Genomic DNA, 17,411 nt, shown 5'->3' on the forward strand with positions numbered 1-17,411 from the left:
AGTTTGTTTATCAGCTCGCTATATTGATCATGTATTTCATTATGTTGGTATGGTTTAGTTGTCTTTTTTGTTGTCTCAGCATATATGTTATCTTTCATGTACGTCTCAACTATTTTTCTGGCTTCTGGAAAGGTTGTGTTTTTCTTATACTTTACTTCTATTATTTCTCATTCTTTTTTATATGTTTTGCATATTTTAGAGAAGACCAGGTGATCTTCTTTGCAGTTAGCGCATTTCACCTCATTTATGCATTTTTCTTCGGTGTGGTCAGGCTTTTTGTTGCCGCATTTTCCACATATTTTTATTCCTTTACAGGCTTCTTTATGATGTCCATATTTTTGGCAATGGAAACATCTTAATGGGGCTGGGATATATTGGTCTACTTTTACATTTAAGTAGCCAATTTTTATTTCCTTAGGTATTGTTGATTTGTTAAACGTTAATATATATGTGTGTTAGTTGTTATTATTTTATTGTTTCTTTTTATGTTTATGCGGATGTGGTTGATTACTCCTTGTTTTTCTAATTCGGTTTTTATTTCTTCATCAGTTGCCAGCGATAGTTCATAATTTCGAATTACTCCTTTCGAAGTTTTTAGTGTTTTATGGGGAAAGACTTTGCACTTGTACTCATGGAAATTCTTCATTTTGAGTAGAGATTGAGCATCTCTAAGATTGGTTATCTCAACTAGTAGATTTCCATCGTTTGTTTTTTTTATCATTTTTGGTTTACTTTTTGTGGATAATGTCTTTTCTATTAGGAAAGGTGATAAATTTCCAATTTTTTTATTTTCGATTAATTCAATAACCAAGAATCATGGGAAGTTTCCTCCATCTATAGTTGGAGCGATTTTTCTAGTTTTGAATTTTTGTTCTTCATCTGAGCTTGAGAGGTCAGAGTCAGAGGAATGGTTTCTTTTTAAGGGTTTTGAGGGGGATACATTTGTTTTTATCAGCCATGGATTTTGGGATTTATTTTTCATCAACCTCACTCCCTACCCACCTCGGAGTCCAAAATTGGGGCATAGTAAGGGGGAAACCCATTCGCCTTGACCATGTCGGAGCTACGTGGAAGATATACTCTTTTGGTAAGAAGTTCTCAAGCACTATATTTTTTGTTCAATATGTCCTCAAAAATACATTTGCTCAGATGGAGTGTGGAGTTCTGATCTTTCCAATTGATTGACCCTTGCCACCGCCTTCTAGCATTTACTTGGTTTGCCTATTTTTTATAGTGAGAGAAGAAAAATAAAGATGGGAGTACCTTTAAGTTTTGTTCTTTGTGGTAGTTGGTACTTTGGGTGTAAGTGCTACGGCTTGGCGTGACTGGCCGATTGGTCGGATCGGGCCTCTCTAACCGCCCGTCTAGCCGAAGTAAGGGCCGAAGTAATGTGTTGCGGTGCCTAGACTTTTATGCACCTAGGTCTAGGTTAGCTCAATCACCAGGATCACGTCCTAAGGCATTACGGGTAGCAACCCACGGCTAACTGGTTGCCCCATTGAGGGATTTTTACCCACTGCAGGGGGACAGTCGGCTTATTTTAGTGCCCTACCAACAAGGCAAAAAAAAGGGGGGGGGGGCGACAGGGTTGGTAAGTAGGGAAGGGAAGGAAAGGAAAAGAGAGGGGAAGGAAGCTGTTTTTGGTTTTGCAGAACATAAGATTTACAACAAAAACAGAAAATCGATGTAGGTGCATTTCTTCTCAGGAAGCCAAGAGACAGCCTGATCTGGTAGCACCAGCACTATTACAGATTAACATAACCTTACCTTGTACAGTAATTGTGTTGGTTTGGTCAGGTCTGCATTGCGTAGGAATGGAGCAAGATATCGGAATAAGTCAATCAGCAACTGGGCATACATTCCCCAGCCCTAAAAAATAAAGATAAAACAAACAAAAAAAGCATATGGGATCAAATTACAAAAATCAAATAAAAATAAAATTTGTTTCATAATTATTTATAGCAAAAATTTAGATGCATGTGTATAAAGAAAATATTAAAATGGTATTTTTCAACAATGTTATAAGCGAAAAATTCTATTTGAATTTAAATAGATGTTTAGAGTTAGGGTGATGTGTCCAAATATTAAAAGCAATTAAGTTGAAAAAGCTGAACAAAAGCATGAACTTTATATTTTTTAGTTCTCATTTTCCAAAAAATTTAACGAAACAAAGTTTCTTGAACTTCAATCATTTTAATGAAACAAATAATCTTGAACTTCAATCATTTTAACGAAACAAATAATCTTGAACTTCAATCATTTTAACGAAACAAATAATCTTGAACTTCAATCATTTAAAATATCACAAGTTTGAGCTTGAAAGTCAACAAGTCTATCAGTAATTGAATCACTGTAAATCCATTTCATCCGGAAAATGAAAAAAGCAGTGAGGAAGTGATCTATGAATATTCTTCTCTTAATACTTACACGTTGTTGTGGAGTCAATGCCAGCATTCTGCCTATAAACACCCGATGAGAGATCAACTCTAGCCAAGCAAATGCAAATCCAGGTGCTCTGGCTGGACGAAGTATGTGGAATGTATTGCTGAAAGAGAACAAAACCTTATGCTATAAAAAGTAACGGCAGAAAAGATACAATTTCACATGGTAACTGTGCGCAAAATACATAACCCGATAGGACCAAAAACTGTATCTGTTATTTATAAAATTTGAGAAGTTGGTTTTTATAAGTATGCATTCGTTCAATTTTTTTTTTTTTTTTTTTTTTTACTTACCAAAATGCAGTAAGAACCTGGAAATTGATAGCTTCAAGAATAGGTTCTGGAGCATTCAATTCAATGAACAACATGATGAATATCCGATGATATGGCATTTGCTGAAAGTCTGTGTGCCGAAGTTCATGATCCTGTAAGAGAACTCCTGCAACAATCCCAAGAACCTTAAAAATGAAAATAGAATATTTCAAATATTGTGTTAATAGAATGGATCAAAAAATAAAAAGACAAGAGATTCCTAAGATGTAAGCTATTCAATCTTTTTTTTTTTTTTTAACAATGAAAATACAATTGTATTTTCATTGACAGAACGTCTCAAGTTATTGAGTCCATCTTCATGAAAAACAGTTTAAATTAAAAAAATATGCTATAAATGGGTATTCATATGAGCATGAAAAGAAACCACAAAATGTTAACATGTTTATTTACAGAATATATATGCTACTTATAAGAGTTTATTTACTTCTCCACAAGTTCAGGTGAAGCACGAGAAGTGCATTTTGGCCTAGAAAAATGCCTAAGCTTAACCTGTCAGAATTGTCTAAGATGATTAACAATCTTTTTTTCAAAAAGAGTGGATTAAATAGAATCATACCTTAGCTTGACAAAAACAGACACAGAAGACATTGTGTTGATACGCATTTGTAAAAAAGCGAGTGTTCAGAGATGTAACAGAACGACATTTGATGCTTATCTCATGTTCAACTGGGTTTGGACATATCTTGCATGTGAACATCCACCCCATATTGACACTCTTTATTCATTTTCTCATTTTAGTTAAAAATTAAAACAGAGGCTTAATTTTTTGAAAATGGTTGCAAGAAAATAAGATGGAAACTACTTACTTTGTTTAATAAATTGATTTTGGTCACTGTATTTGTGGCATCCCCAGAATGCTTAACGAGTAAAGCAATGAGTCGTACGAAAGCATCGAGGGTGTGAAAACATTTGGCTCGGGTTAAGGTTTGGTTATGTGTTTGGTCTGCCAATGCGCGGTAGCATAAATCCACACACATTTCAGTACAGAGGCGGAAAAACCGGGTGATTAAGTCATCAGTTTTTAAGATGCCTTGGATATGCATCTGGAAAGAAAAAAAATTAAGATTTTATTTTTAAATTGAAAGAACACAAAACAATTTTTTTTTTTTGTTTTTAAATAAACGGAGAAAGACAAAAAGCAAAACTAAAACTAAAACTGAAAACTTTATAAATTCAGCATCCAAATCAACTCGGGAAGGAATTTTCAGGTTGTCAATATGAAAGCCATTATTATTTCTTTGCCATTGTTAACAGCTCCATTTAATGCAGAGCTTACTAACTATAAAAAACAGGAAAGTAATAATTTTGCTGTCAGTGGTTCTACATACTTGAATGCCAATAACATTTGGATGTGACCAGCTGTTTGAATTTCGAATCTGATGAGTTATAGAGGACAAACAGCTGTCTGTGAATGACTTATACTTAAGTATGCAACAAGTTGTACAGATCTGGTTGAAGACTACAGAATTTCCACATTTTGCAACTTCCTTAATTTCTCAACACAGTGAGCAAGTTTCCAGTATAACTGGTGTAGTATGGCTCCAAGGAGGTATTTTTGTCCATCTCAAGTGCTTTCGATAGTCAGCAGGAGTTGGTTTGCTTTTTTTTTTTTAAGTGGTTGTTGACATTTTTTTTTTGTGCTTTTGTTATTTTCCCTAAAGTTTTAATGACAGAAGAGGAAAAGAAAGGAAAGAGAATTTGACGGAATGTTGTTTATGTATTTGTGTATTTTTTTGTTTTAATTTTCTTATTTATCATTTTTAATTCTACTACCTGTAACTTAAAAACTTGCTTGCAATGTCAAGAACATAATAAAATCACAAAACCAGGCACAACTAGAAGCTATATATGTGCGTATATGCTGACTGCATGGAAAAGGGTTGGAGATGTGATGTGATCTCAATTGAGGTTGGTTGTCATGGATTTCTAGGACACTAAGTCATCTTGTTTCTTACAAAAATAAGAATCATGAGCCACAACCTGAAAGTTGTTTCTCATCATCTTAAGAACACAGCTCAATATGCATCAAGCTGGATTTGGTTGAGAGCAAAAGGCTTCAGCATGAACAGTTACTGAAACTTGTTGGCAGCATATCACACATGCTTTCACATGTTGTATGATTATATATATATATATATATATATATATATATATATATATATATATATATATATATACACACACACACACACGGTGACCCCCCAAAAAAAAAAACAAAAGTTAAATGGAGGCCATCTAGAACATATGCTGTAGAACGGAGAAAAAAGGCCAAAGACCCTAGTGTTTTGATGTGATGTTTTGAATATAATAAACTAGTTATGGCCAAAGTTTCATTTCATATGGACAAAACACTAAGAAATGGGGCCTAATTAGAGTTACGGGCCCGTTTTTTTTGTTTTTTTTTGGTCACCCTGTACATATACATACACACGCACACACAGGGCTTACAGATTCTCAATATCCATTTTCAAGAACCTTTACAGGGCTTCTCTAGACAGAATTCAAGTTTTCACAACAAAATTTGATATGTAAACAATAATTTAATAAACCAAAAAAAAAAAAAAACAAGGAAAGTCACTTTCATTTATCTCTATTTCATGAAGTTTTAAAGTTCTCTACAATAAATGCATAGGAAAACTCGTCAACAATTTACAACTTAAGCTCACGACTACACTACTGCCTACTTTGTCAGTGATTATTTTCCGTTCTTGTTTGAAGCTTTTTTTTTTTTTTTTTTTAGCTAGTTTATTTTTGTTTTGTTTTTTAGCTAGTTTATTTTTGTTTTTCCTCACAGATTGACTTTCTGAAAGCATTTGACTGTCAACAAAGTTACCAGAAAAAAAAAAAAAAAGAAACAGTAAAAGAGAAACAAAGAAAAGAGAGGAAGAAAGGACGTGTGTATGTGCACATTGTGTTATTAATCTTCAGTTTTCAGCTAGAAGCCATTAAGTTAGGAAGAGGTTCATCACAGATTGCATATTGAAAAACAGAATATTTACCTGTTGCACAAAAGCTGTAAATGCCTTTGTGCTGTCCCTTCCAGCAGCCGGAGAGTGGAACATGTTAACCCATTCTCGTAACAAGAATTCTGTCTTCTCATGAAGCCAAGGAGGATCATCATATTCTCTCGCCTGCGTAATTCCAGATTGCATCATCGAAGTCGGCCCACCAGGGGCTCGATCCAGCAAGCTACTATCACTATTGTTATGTAAAGCTTCCACCAAGTGAGATAAACTGAAGAAAAACAAAAGTGTAAATGATGTTCAAATGTTTGGTTTATCTGTTTTACAGGTTTTATTTATTCTTTTCTTGATATTTTTTTTTTCTTTTGTATTTCTGCTGTGCTCACAAAAATCATAAACACTAATTTATAAAAATACAATGAAATATTTTTAGTCAGGCAAGTTCAATACCTTGTTGTATATTAAAGGTTGGAGATTTCAGGTAGTCTTAAAACTAACAATGTTAAAGCATTCAAGAACCGATATGGTAAAGGATTGTCTAGCAAGGTCAGATCTGATAAAATGTTGAATATTGGGCCAGGTGAACTAGAATGTAATCTGACAGAAATAAAATTTACTCCACACAGACACACACCTGTCACAAAGAAGCAAAATATGGTTTATTATGGAAACACTACTTTTCAGAAATAAAATAATTGTTGATAGATTAAAAATCACATTCAATGGTTATTATCCATAAGTTAACTGCAGGTGGAATTACTATTGTTAAATACTCTAGGCAGATTGACAACAATGGTTTCCAAAATTATTATATAAACTAACCTGAAATTGATGTCTGAAGTAGATTTGTGATAATTTGAGAAAACCACTTTAATTTCTGAGCATGCTCTGCCTTTCTCACTTACCTGATTTGTTCAGCAACAATAAAACTATTTCATTGTATTTTCGTAAATCAGTGTTTGTTATGGTTCTCAAAAAGTAAAAGCATTCTTTCAAGTTGATAAATTTAGAGAAATCACAGCAGAAATACAATAAAAATATAGGAATGGAAACATTTCATTAAATCTATATATATAAAAGCGAAAATGTGTGTATGTATGTTTGCATGTATGTGTGTTTGGTGTTTGTGTGTCTGCTAAAAACTTTCGACAGACAGAACAAAAATTCACAAACTCGGTATCATATTGAAGCTCCATCCTTCTCCCGAAAAATATCGAAAAATTGGCCAAAAACGTTCATTTTTTCGACAAAAACCGTCCCCTCATGACGACTGGTTCTACGCATGCATCAGATGACGTCATGACCTGATTTACTTTAAATAGTTGAAGAACTGACTAAATTTCACTAACGTTAGCTCAGTTGGTTAGAGCGTTGGGTCATTATCTAAATGTTTTGTGAATCGTGGTGTGAGATGTCTTTTTTTTTTTTTTGATTTTTTAAATTTAAATATTGAACCAGTGTTCTTTAAGCCATTTTTCACGTAATGTTCGTTTTTCTGTTTATTTTCTTTTACTTCGCTTATTCTTAGGTTTTCATTAACACCCCCAACCGACCACACACACACAAAAACACCCGGGTACCCACCGATTTTTAAAATTTTAATATCGAAACAGGCTTATTTAAGCCATTTTTCACTTTTTTTTTTCGGTTTTAACATTCGTTTTTCTGTTTTCTTTTTTCGATTTTTACATTTAACATTGTTCGTTTGCCTTACGCTAGTTTTTTTTTGTGTGGGAGGGGGGGTACGATCGCTTACAAGTATTTATATAGGCCGTAGATAATAATATTTAGGATTTTGGAAAGCGTGTAGCATATAGATTTATTTACATCGACTTTTACAAAGTTATTGCTATTTTGGCTTCTCACGTGTTGATTGGGCTTTTTCATATAAAAAGCGAAACTAATTCAAACGGAGGTGTTCTCGGCATCACGCCGGGAAACGTCCAGAAGCAATCAGCTTTGATCAATATTGTATATCAGACAATTGCTATTCAATCTGGACAATTGGGAGCTGGTTTCTCCCTCCCAAACATCTGTTGGGGAAAAAAAACAGTCAAATTTGGGTAAACAAACCCAACCGCTGCCTCGCAGCAAAAGTGAACTGCGTGACTTCTATTTGACCTTCTTAATTAGGTCAAATGGAAACTTTTATTGCGGACACGTGTTTCTAAGTTAAATAAATTCAAACGTGTCTCCATTGTATGTCGTGGTGGCCCAATGGTTAACGTCGCACGTTTTTTGTTTTTTTTCACACTTTAATTTCCAACTTTGCCTCAAGGGTTTGGATTTGATCCTCATACTCACCTACCAAAACTTTTTTTTTTAATTTTACCCCACCCCGACACACACACCTACAAACACCCGGACAATGCCGGGTACCCCCCCCCCAAGCCATTTTCACATGTTTTTTTTGTTTTTTTGTTTTTTTGTTTTTTTTTGGGGGGGGGGGGGGTATTTTTCAGATTTTCTTAAAGTTTTAACGTTCGTTTTTCTGTTTTCTTTTGTTTTTCCACTTTTTACATTTTACATCGTTCGTTTGTCTTACGTTAGTTTTTTTTTAAATATTTACTTCTCTAATTCTTATTTTTTGATTAGCACCCCCCACCCCCGCCCGAGCACACACACCTCCACACACCCAGGCAACGCCGCGTATCCCCCGCTAGTCAGATATAAAATGCAATCTTAAAAATGAGTAATTCAAAAGAAACTGAGGTTGTCTAAGCCCCTACTCATTAGTCTGTCATCTTATTTTGTGATGTATGGAATAAAAAAACAGATTGTTAATTTGAAAACCATATCAGAATTTGTTCTATTCATTGAATTAAAAACACTTGGTTTCAGTTTTTCATTTGTTTAACAAATCAGAAAAACAAATCAGAGGCACAAAATTAACTGTCAACCAGATATTTTTTAAATCCCATACCAGTAGATGATTCATCAATTACAACCATAGTGATATGGTAGATTGGAAATGTGATGATGTAAAAACGAGTTTTGCATTTTGAAATTAGATTACTTATGAGAACTTTCAACTTGGAACTTAAGGAAATTACATCACAAGAAGTTGATGCGACAGAATAAACTGATCTAAGCTAGATGTGTTTCAGAGTCCTCCCATTCACCTGGGGGATGAGGGGAACGCATAAAAGCAACATAAAAAAAATTTTAAACTCTGAATTGTATATTTTTGTGTTTGCCAACAGCGTACAATAAAAAAAAAAAATGCTGAAAAATCAATTTGACACACAAACAATTATGAAGACCAAAATATCATCACTAAATGAGTCACCAACTGCATGTCAATAGAAAACAGCTGTTTGTGTTATTAAAAATTCATATGTTTCCTCAAACTTGTAGTAGATTCTGATAGACTACGCTGAAACCAATTCTTAATCCTAGCAGATTATCAAGATAACAACTCATTACATATGCCGCTTAGAATGTTGTGAAAGTAGACATAACATTTGTTTTCTTTTTTGTCATGATGCAGCAGGTAAATAATCAACTAAGATGAGGATAATAGTTCGCAATAAATAAAATTAATAAATAATACTCATCTCAATAATGAATTCCAATTAAATAATATAAATTGCAACTGATTAATTACATTTATCTATAGAGCAGTCTAACTTGATTTATTGACCTTAAAGATATTAGAATTTGGGTTATAAACTCCATTTGTAAAGTTGACAAAGTTCCACCTTAATGTAAAGAAATAATTTCTTCATAGTATAAACATATCTTTGTTGCATAGAAGCAAAATCAAAGCATTCTAACAAAGTGTATATAACATGCAGAACAACACAGACACAAAAGTGATTCTATTTGCTCTGGAATCAATGTGTGGCTTCTGCATGCCAATATGGAGTCAAGAACAGACAACCTCTTCCCTCTGTGATCAAAATAATGTAATATGCGTACATTTTTACTGTTTAATTTGATTCAAAACAATATTTTTTGCTTTGATCAAATATGCATGTAGCACCTCTGTGGCTGACTGACACTACATCTAGTCTGGAGAGGTAATAAAATGTTAGTGGGATTTTCAATTTTTCATTTAGAAAAAAAATTTACTCCTGAATAAAGTAAGGAATTATTTATCGTTAAATATAACGATAAATTCCTTACTTTTTATCCTAACAAACCAGATTAAAGTTTTTTTTTTATTGGTTTATTATAAGTTAAAGTAGAAGCATTCTTTCAAGTTGATAAATTCAGAGAAAGCTGTTGCATGCAGGTACTTCAGCTAGCAAATAATCAAAGATTTAAAATTGTGAAAATGGTTATTTTAAGTGAATGTCCAACATAAATAGCATTATATCTTCCAAAGAAAACGTACATAATTCACCTACAGTGAGTTTCATTAATATGGAAATAAAAACTTACCCATCAGGTGGTGGGGGCCTTGGTCGAGAATGAATCCTGAACAACGTCTCAATGGTGTTGTGAAGATCAGTCTAAAAAGAGAGATGAAGGTTTATTATAGGCTAGTTGGGAGGGTTACCCGGCCTTGCCCGGGTGTTTGGAAGTGTGTGTGGTTTTGGGCAAATCAAAACAAAAGAATAAAAAATCATTGCCCAGGTGGTTGTGTCTGGCAGGGGTGGGGGGGGTTAAAAAAAAGTTTTGGTAGGTTAAGTATGAAGGATCGAACCCAAACCCTTGAGGCAAAGTTGGAAATTAAAGTGTGAAAAAAAAAAAAAAAAAGAGTGCGACGTTAACCATTGGGCCACCGCGAGATGCTAACGGAAACGCGTTTGAATTTATTTAATTACTTAAATTAGCAGGTGCATGTTTTAATGACTTAATGGGGTCAACTTTTGACTGCGGGGTATCATTTAGTGTGGAACGCTTTTTTTTTTTTTTTTTCCCCCCCCCCCCAAGACATTGGGGGTAGGGGAAAACAGCTCCACTTGTTGAAATTGAATAGCAATTGTCTTCTGATATAAGGAAATAATATTTCCACATTGATTAAAGCTCATTGCTTTCGGACATTTCCGGCGATCGAGACCGGAAAAATACTGAGACAATTAGTGTCGCTTTTATTATAGGAAAAGGCCTAACCCACATGCGGCGAGCGAAAACTGTTGAATATTTATCTTCCCGAAGTCGAGCAAATTAAATAGACAGGCGAGCTCCGTTGTTAACTCAAATATTACGATTCACATGTGATATAAAAAGTTTTAAAAAGTTGTTAGGTGACTGACCGCTTCTCTGAAAAAAGCCTTTTGTAGACATACAGAAAAAGCGAACACACATACACACATACATACATACATACATACATTTTCGCTTTTATATTTATAGATATATATAAATATATATATAGACTGCAAAATATTAACTTCATAATAATCATCATCTTATGTATGAAGTCAGTCTGGGAGCTATCTCGGCATATCAAAACGATTATAGGAGTTTAGAGGAGTTTCACTTAGTACTAATATATCTGGGAAGTTTATAAAGAGGAAGGATTCTACATCATAAAAGTTTTAAGCCTTCAGATATTTGTGAACAACAGCCTTAAGAGAAATCCACTTTAGGTGGTGTATTCTAGAGTCAGTTGGACAAAGTGGGTGATTGTTGAATGTCAGAAAACTAAGTTCACAGAAGTAGACTATTAACAAAGTCTTTGTCTATGAAGTTCTGACCATGGTGAAAGCTTCTTTTCCATGCATGATCTAGCAGTACAGTTATCCCGATATTATACAACTGCTGATAAAGCTATTGCTCTTAGAACTTTAGTACTACTAATCAGACACAACAGCCAAATAAACTGTTAAACCAGTACCCTCAACCTGTAAGAGCAAGAGAGGTCCAGACTAGTCATCTATAATATAAATCTCACCTGTTTAAATGTATGCATGTATGTCTGCCTAAAACTTTCGACAGAGATAATGATTTTCATGAGATTGGTATCGTTTTGAAGCTTGACCCTTTGGACGACAAATATCGAAAAATTGGCCCAAAACAAACTTCTTCACCCTTAACTGGGCATTTTTCTACAGGGAGGGATCGCTTTTTTTCGACGATATTTTCAAAAGTCGTCATTTCTTTTCGATTGTCTAGCCTTAATTTAAACCTATATCACTTCCAGTTTGCCGATGGACGCAACAACAAACATGTCACTTTTTTTTTTTTTTCACATTCTTTTCCTTCTTTGTGGTACAGGTTCAAGCCTGCCTGCCTACTACTATTTTTTTTTTTTCCTGCTCAACACACACCTTCTACACCTGGCAACGCCAGGCACCCAGGCTAGTGTGAACTAAATGACAAGCAACTGTTCCCAAGTTGTCCAAAATAAAGAGAAACAGAGCTGATGGGATGGCATTGTCGTCATAGTGAGATGTCCTTGTGATAGCAAATCTGTGCCTGGCTAATAAACAAAAGAGTGCGAACCAGGTGAACAACAGAGTCTATCCGCCACTTAACTGTAGGTTTGCAAACGGGATACTTTTGTTAAAGAGTCTCCAGCTATAGGAAAGTTATCAACCAGGAGTGAAGCCAGAAACTGGTTGACATTAACAGCTTTTTTTATTACAACGTAGACATGGAATTCAGTTTAACAAGTCAATCATATCAAATATCAGTCCATGTTCTTAGAAAGATAATTTTTTTAATAATTTCTAATCTATTTTCATATTTAATCCGATTGCTATTTTGGAATATAGACGGAGTGGGAGGGACTACCTTTACAGCAGTTAGTGACCTGTTCCTGTCACTCATTAAAAATCATACTTAGTTTTTGTATGCACCAGCTTAAGCTGTATTTTCATTTTTCATATGGATACTTGTTTGTTTACTATAAAATACAGTTTAAATAAATAGTAACAATTTCAGGCTAAAATTAAATTTTTAAAGTGTTTTCAATTTTTTAGGTAAGGATTGGTAATATTCACAACATTTACGATAATTGAACATTGGAATCTGTATGAAATTTCAGTTCGGTTTCAAATACCATTGCAGAGTTCAATTATTAGATTCCCAAGTTAGAACAGATGCAGCTGAAGATCAAAAGTTACATTGACAGATTGTAACAACCATAATGAAAATAGTAGCTTGCAGAACCCAAAATAAATTAAAAAACAAAATTTTCTGATTGTAAATTTAAGATATATTAAATATGAAAATTTAAATGAGTGCAAAAACTGGACCTGTTTCTTGCCCCCCCCCCTTTTTTTTTTTTTTTTGCCCTAACAGTAAAATCAGACTATTTCAAGTTAATTCAATGTCACAGCATTTTGCATCATCTTTTTTATATATTGCTTATGTATGTGCAATACCAATCACACGATTAATTTGCATATTGGTTTTTGAAAAAAGACATTTTATAAATTGTTATTTTTAGTCAATAATTTTGATTTTTATATAACAAATAGTTCTGTTTTATTTCCTGGAAGAGCATTTTGCATTTGTATTCAAATCTTTTCTTTAGAGGGACCAACCTGATTTTAAACAAGTTGCAATCTATTATTTCATTGGAATTCACTGAGATGAGTATTATTTATTAATTTTTATGTATTGCAGACAATTATCCCCATCTTTTTATTAGTTGCTTCACGAAGTTTCGGACAATTATTCCTTTGGCCTTCGTCAGGTGGTAACCACGACAGATAGGAACTCTGAATTTCCTGACTGCATTCACTGCCTTCTGTAGTTGTTGTTGTCTCACCACGTTTTTGGCCAAGTAAGCCTCTGGCCAGTTTTGTGAGTGGTGATATGACAACTACTGAAGGCAGTGAATGCAGTCAGGAGATTCAGAGTTCCTATCTGTCGTGGTTACCACCTGACCAAGGCTAGAGGAATAGTTGGCCGAAACGTCGTGACTAATAAAAAGATGAGGATAATTGTCCGCAATAACAATTAAGTTTTAATCTTTATGAAAATGAAAGCGAAAGGCAAATTGATTTCTTCTTTCAAGTTACATTTAAAAGATAAATTTCTAACTACTACCAAAATTTTTAATGTTTATTTCAATAAATAGATTTTGTTCAAGGTTTAGAACAAAGTTATGAATGAAAGGTTTGTTATTTTAAATTAATACTTGAAGTGGTATGTTATGGCATTAGTCATTGAATACTACTTACTGGTTGCTGTTTATACCCATTGATTTGGCATTTATAGATATTCAATTTCCTTCACATCTAGCACTAATTTCTGATAGGTTGGTATTCAATTTTAGGTCAAAGGTGACTATGACAGTTATACTGAAGAGAACATAAGTTTGAAACACATGTCTATAGATTTAAAAATAATTAATATTTTTTAAATATTAGTAGGCGCCCCAATGTTGTCTGGGATTGAATGAAAATTACAAAATGTTCCACCTTCCTACACTTTTATCGTCATCAAAATCAATGAAATTGCCCATTTTTCAATTAAATCGAATAATTACCTGCTCTAACTGGGGACACACTGGTGTACACCAGAAGGAAGCTTTTTGACAGTCCATGGTATATTGTAGTTTACATTGCACTGTAAAGAACCTACAGCTGATTTTATAAAATTGTATTCATGCTATGGCTTCAATTGGGCTCTAAACAGAAACATTCATTTCAAACACACTCATCTTATCAAAATTTTATACGCCGGGCCCTTCTGCTTGTATAATGATAAAACTTCTCAAATTCACTAGTGATGTTTGGCTGTATAAGGATGTTAGCTGTGGTCAAAATCAGACTGTTCCTCTTACATTTTTTTTTTTGATTAGCAATTTGATACTTATTGAAAGTACTTCAAAATAAAACCCAAGAACACTTCCAGACAAAAGTAAAGTTGTGTGAAATCTTTAAAAAAAAAAAAAAAAAAAAAAAAAAGGCACAGGTGTTTTACAGTACACAGGAAATAAACTCGCACGCACAAAATGCTTTATATATATATATATATATATATATATATATATATATATATATATATATATATATATATATATATATATATATACACACACACACACACACACACTAGCAGGGCTTGTTAACCATCATTGCATGGTGGAAGCATGCCTCTCTCTCTCCTTTCGTAGAAAAATTAAAGTATGGTTGTTGTTGCCCAACACTCAACCTCCTCATGTTAACAGCTTTCAGAATAGACACCCCTAACCTCCACATGTTAAAAATGGCTTTTGGAATAGACACCTTTTTTGGTAGCAGGTGCCTGTCCAAATATTTGCCACAAATTTCACCTTGATAATCACTGTCAGGACCCCTTTGCACAAATTCTATGAACCAACAAAGAAATTTGAGGCTGGCAGTGTCAATCGGATATAATTAAATTTGTGCATAACTACTTGTATTCGCCAAATATAAATGGGATTTTCTTAATCAGCATAGTGGAAAACCTATAAAATCGTTATTTTAAAAGAAAGTGTGTAGATCGATCTTAAGATTTATCATAAAAAAATAAAAAAGGTCTATAATCAAACAGCCCTCCCCCATAAAAACAATAAACCTCCTGTCATCCGCAACATTCCCATGTTAAGAACGGCTCTTGGAATAGACACCCCATCCTGTGAGTGGGGAATAGGGGAGGGTGTCAAAATATTTGCTCCACATTTAATCTTGATAATCACTGCCAGGATCCTGCGGCGCAAAAACTAAGCAACAAATCAAAAAAAAGTTAAAGGAAAATGTGTCTCTAATTTGTCTATTATCAAACACATGCATACGATATTGGGTTGTCAACTGAATTCTAAGCTGCTAATACAGGCTCCACAAAGTAAACAATGGTAACCATCAATAAAAATGTCATGTTTCAGGGTTGTTTTATTTGTGGGGGTTTTTTTTTGGGGGGGGGGGATATGTGCGATGTTAATGTGTGCATAGGTATAAAAAAGATGTAAATAAAGAAAAACGTATAAAGAAGAAACAGCTTGATATAAAACAAAGCAAAAAAAAAATATATATATATATATATATATATAGCACCATTGTCGGTTTCTTCAGTATAATCGTAAGCAAAAAAAATAAAATTAAAATAAACAATGATATCCATAAATTGTATGTATTTTGTTTCACGGATTGTTTTCTTTTATAGTTGGGGGGAGGGGGAGTAGTTGTGTGTAAATGTGAGGGTATAAGTACGTAACATAATGATTATGAGCGTTTAATAATTTTGTATTTCGTTTAATATTCATAAAACTATTGTTTCATGTAGAGAGAGTGGCCATATTTGTAAAGATTTGACGTGTTCATTTTTTGTAAGGTGTTTATTCTGGAATAATAGTATCAGCCAATGAGAATAGTTGGTATGTTAGTAGGGAGAAATAATTTTTTGAATCGGGAAGTGGAAAGGTAATTGTATGCCTATGGGTGTATGATCCAGTTAAGGGTGTTAGGGGAATATAATTATAATGTGTATATATCTCGCCAGTCTTGACTGGGGCAGTAGAAGGACTTTAGATTTAGAGGGAAAAATAGGAATTACTTCCTCTAAAGATATTGGCGATTGTGATGTTTCTCCTAGGATGTCATGTAAGATTTTATTATAACGAATAAATGTGTATAAAATGGTGTTCTAAAGTTATAGAAGATGGTGGATAATAGTTTAGACAATAAATTTGTCTATGGTATTTGTTATTGCAAACAAACAGTAATTTTCTTCAGAGGGGAATTTCTCCAATCAAAATATTATATACGGAGATAAGCAGAAATTCAGCTTTCATCGCCAAATGAAAGGTCTATAGTAAGTATCCCAAACCAGCCTAGTTTAGGATGCGAAAACTGGTAAATAAAGTTAAATTTCCCTTAATATCAACTTGCGATATCTCGTTTATTTTTTAAGTTATTTTGATAAAGTTTTGATTTAAATAAAATTTAATCTTTTTGTTTTATAGATATATAATTCCTTTTCTTGTGTCTTTAATAGTTTTTTTTTTTCCAGGTTACTTCAAGTTATGTCACTAATTTTGGTGAACGCCACTTTATTTTTTACACAAAAAAAAAAAAAATGTTGGTGTTTTTCAAATTTGGTGCGCACGATATTGTGAGTCTAAGTATAAAAAATAGTACCATAAAAAAGGTCACTTATCAATATGGTGAGCTTAAAAAAGGGTTTTAAGTTGTTTTTCACAAAAAAATCCAACTTGAAAACTTCAGTTAAAGAAATATGAAAGAAATTCAATTGAAAAAATTCCGAAAATCGCACCATTTTGTAAAGAAATATCTCCTCTTTAATAATCTGTTGGTGTCATATTAGTACGCTCATAAATCAAGGAGTGCCACTAATAAAAGTGAATGTACCTACATATCGAGATTTACAACTTAATGCCAAGTGACCAAATCAGTATCATCACGAAAATCAACCGTCAGCACTAACAAGCCACATGACCCAACAAAAACAAACAACTTGTTTCACTATGGATTTGTTTTTGTTTATTCAAAAGTTATAGAAAGTTATTGTTTAAATTTCAGTGCAACAAGCACGTCAATAACAGAGATGAAAATTTACAATTTAAAAAAATAATGTCAGTTGTTTTCCATATCGTCTTTCAACCTTTCTTTGCTTTATCTTCTTTCGGTTGGATAAACTTCAGCATTGTTAAATTATTTTTTAAAAATTAAACTGGGTACATTTTAAACCAAAAAAACATTTTTGGTTAAAAAAATTAAAATATAGCTAAGTTTTAAGTTACGTGCAACAAGTTGTGTAAATAAAAAATTAATTTCACGTAAAAATG

General features: G+C 33.3%; 1 protein-coding gene across 4 annotated transcripts in view; it reads right to left on the minus strand.

Annotated features, from left to right (window-relative positions):
• Nucleotides 1–17,411, minus strand: part of LOC145258285 (CCR4-NOT transcription complex subunit 1-like) — a 267,943-nt gene that overhangs the window by 56,226 nt on the left and 194,306 nt on the right. For all 4 annotated transcript variants that reach the window (XM_080116291.1, XM_080116293.1, XM_080116294.1 and 1 more), the window contains 6 exons: nucleotides 10,124–10,194; nucleotides 5,774–6,008; nucleotides 3,581–3,817; nucleotides 2,736–2,899; nucleotides 2,428–2,545; nucleotides 1,768–1,869 (listed from right to left, as the gene is read on the minus strand). In XM_080116291.1, the coding sequence (XP_079972417.1) occupies nucleotides 1,768–1,869; nucleotides 2,428–2,545; nucleotides 2,736–2,899; nucleotides 3,581–3,817; nucleotides 5,774–6,008; nucleotides 10,124–10,194 (927 nt within the window). The remainder of the gene's footprint in view (nucleotides 1–1,767; nucleotides 1,870–2,427; nucleotides 2,546–2,735; nucleotides 2,900–3,580; nucleotides 3,818–5,773; nucleotides 6,009–10,123; nucleotides 10,195–17,411) is intronic.

This window comes from Euprymna scolopes, chromosome 33 (genome assembly GCF_053919585.1).
Source record: "Euprymna scolopes isolate OS-2025 chromosome 33, ASM5391958v1, whole genome shotgun sequence".
Taxonomy (NCBI): Eukaryota; Metazoa; Mollusca; class Cephalopoda; order Sepiida; family Sepiolidae; genus Euprymna; species Euprymna scolopes.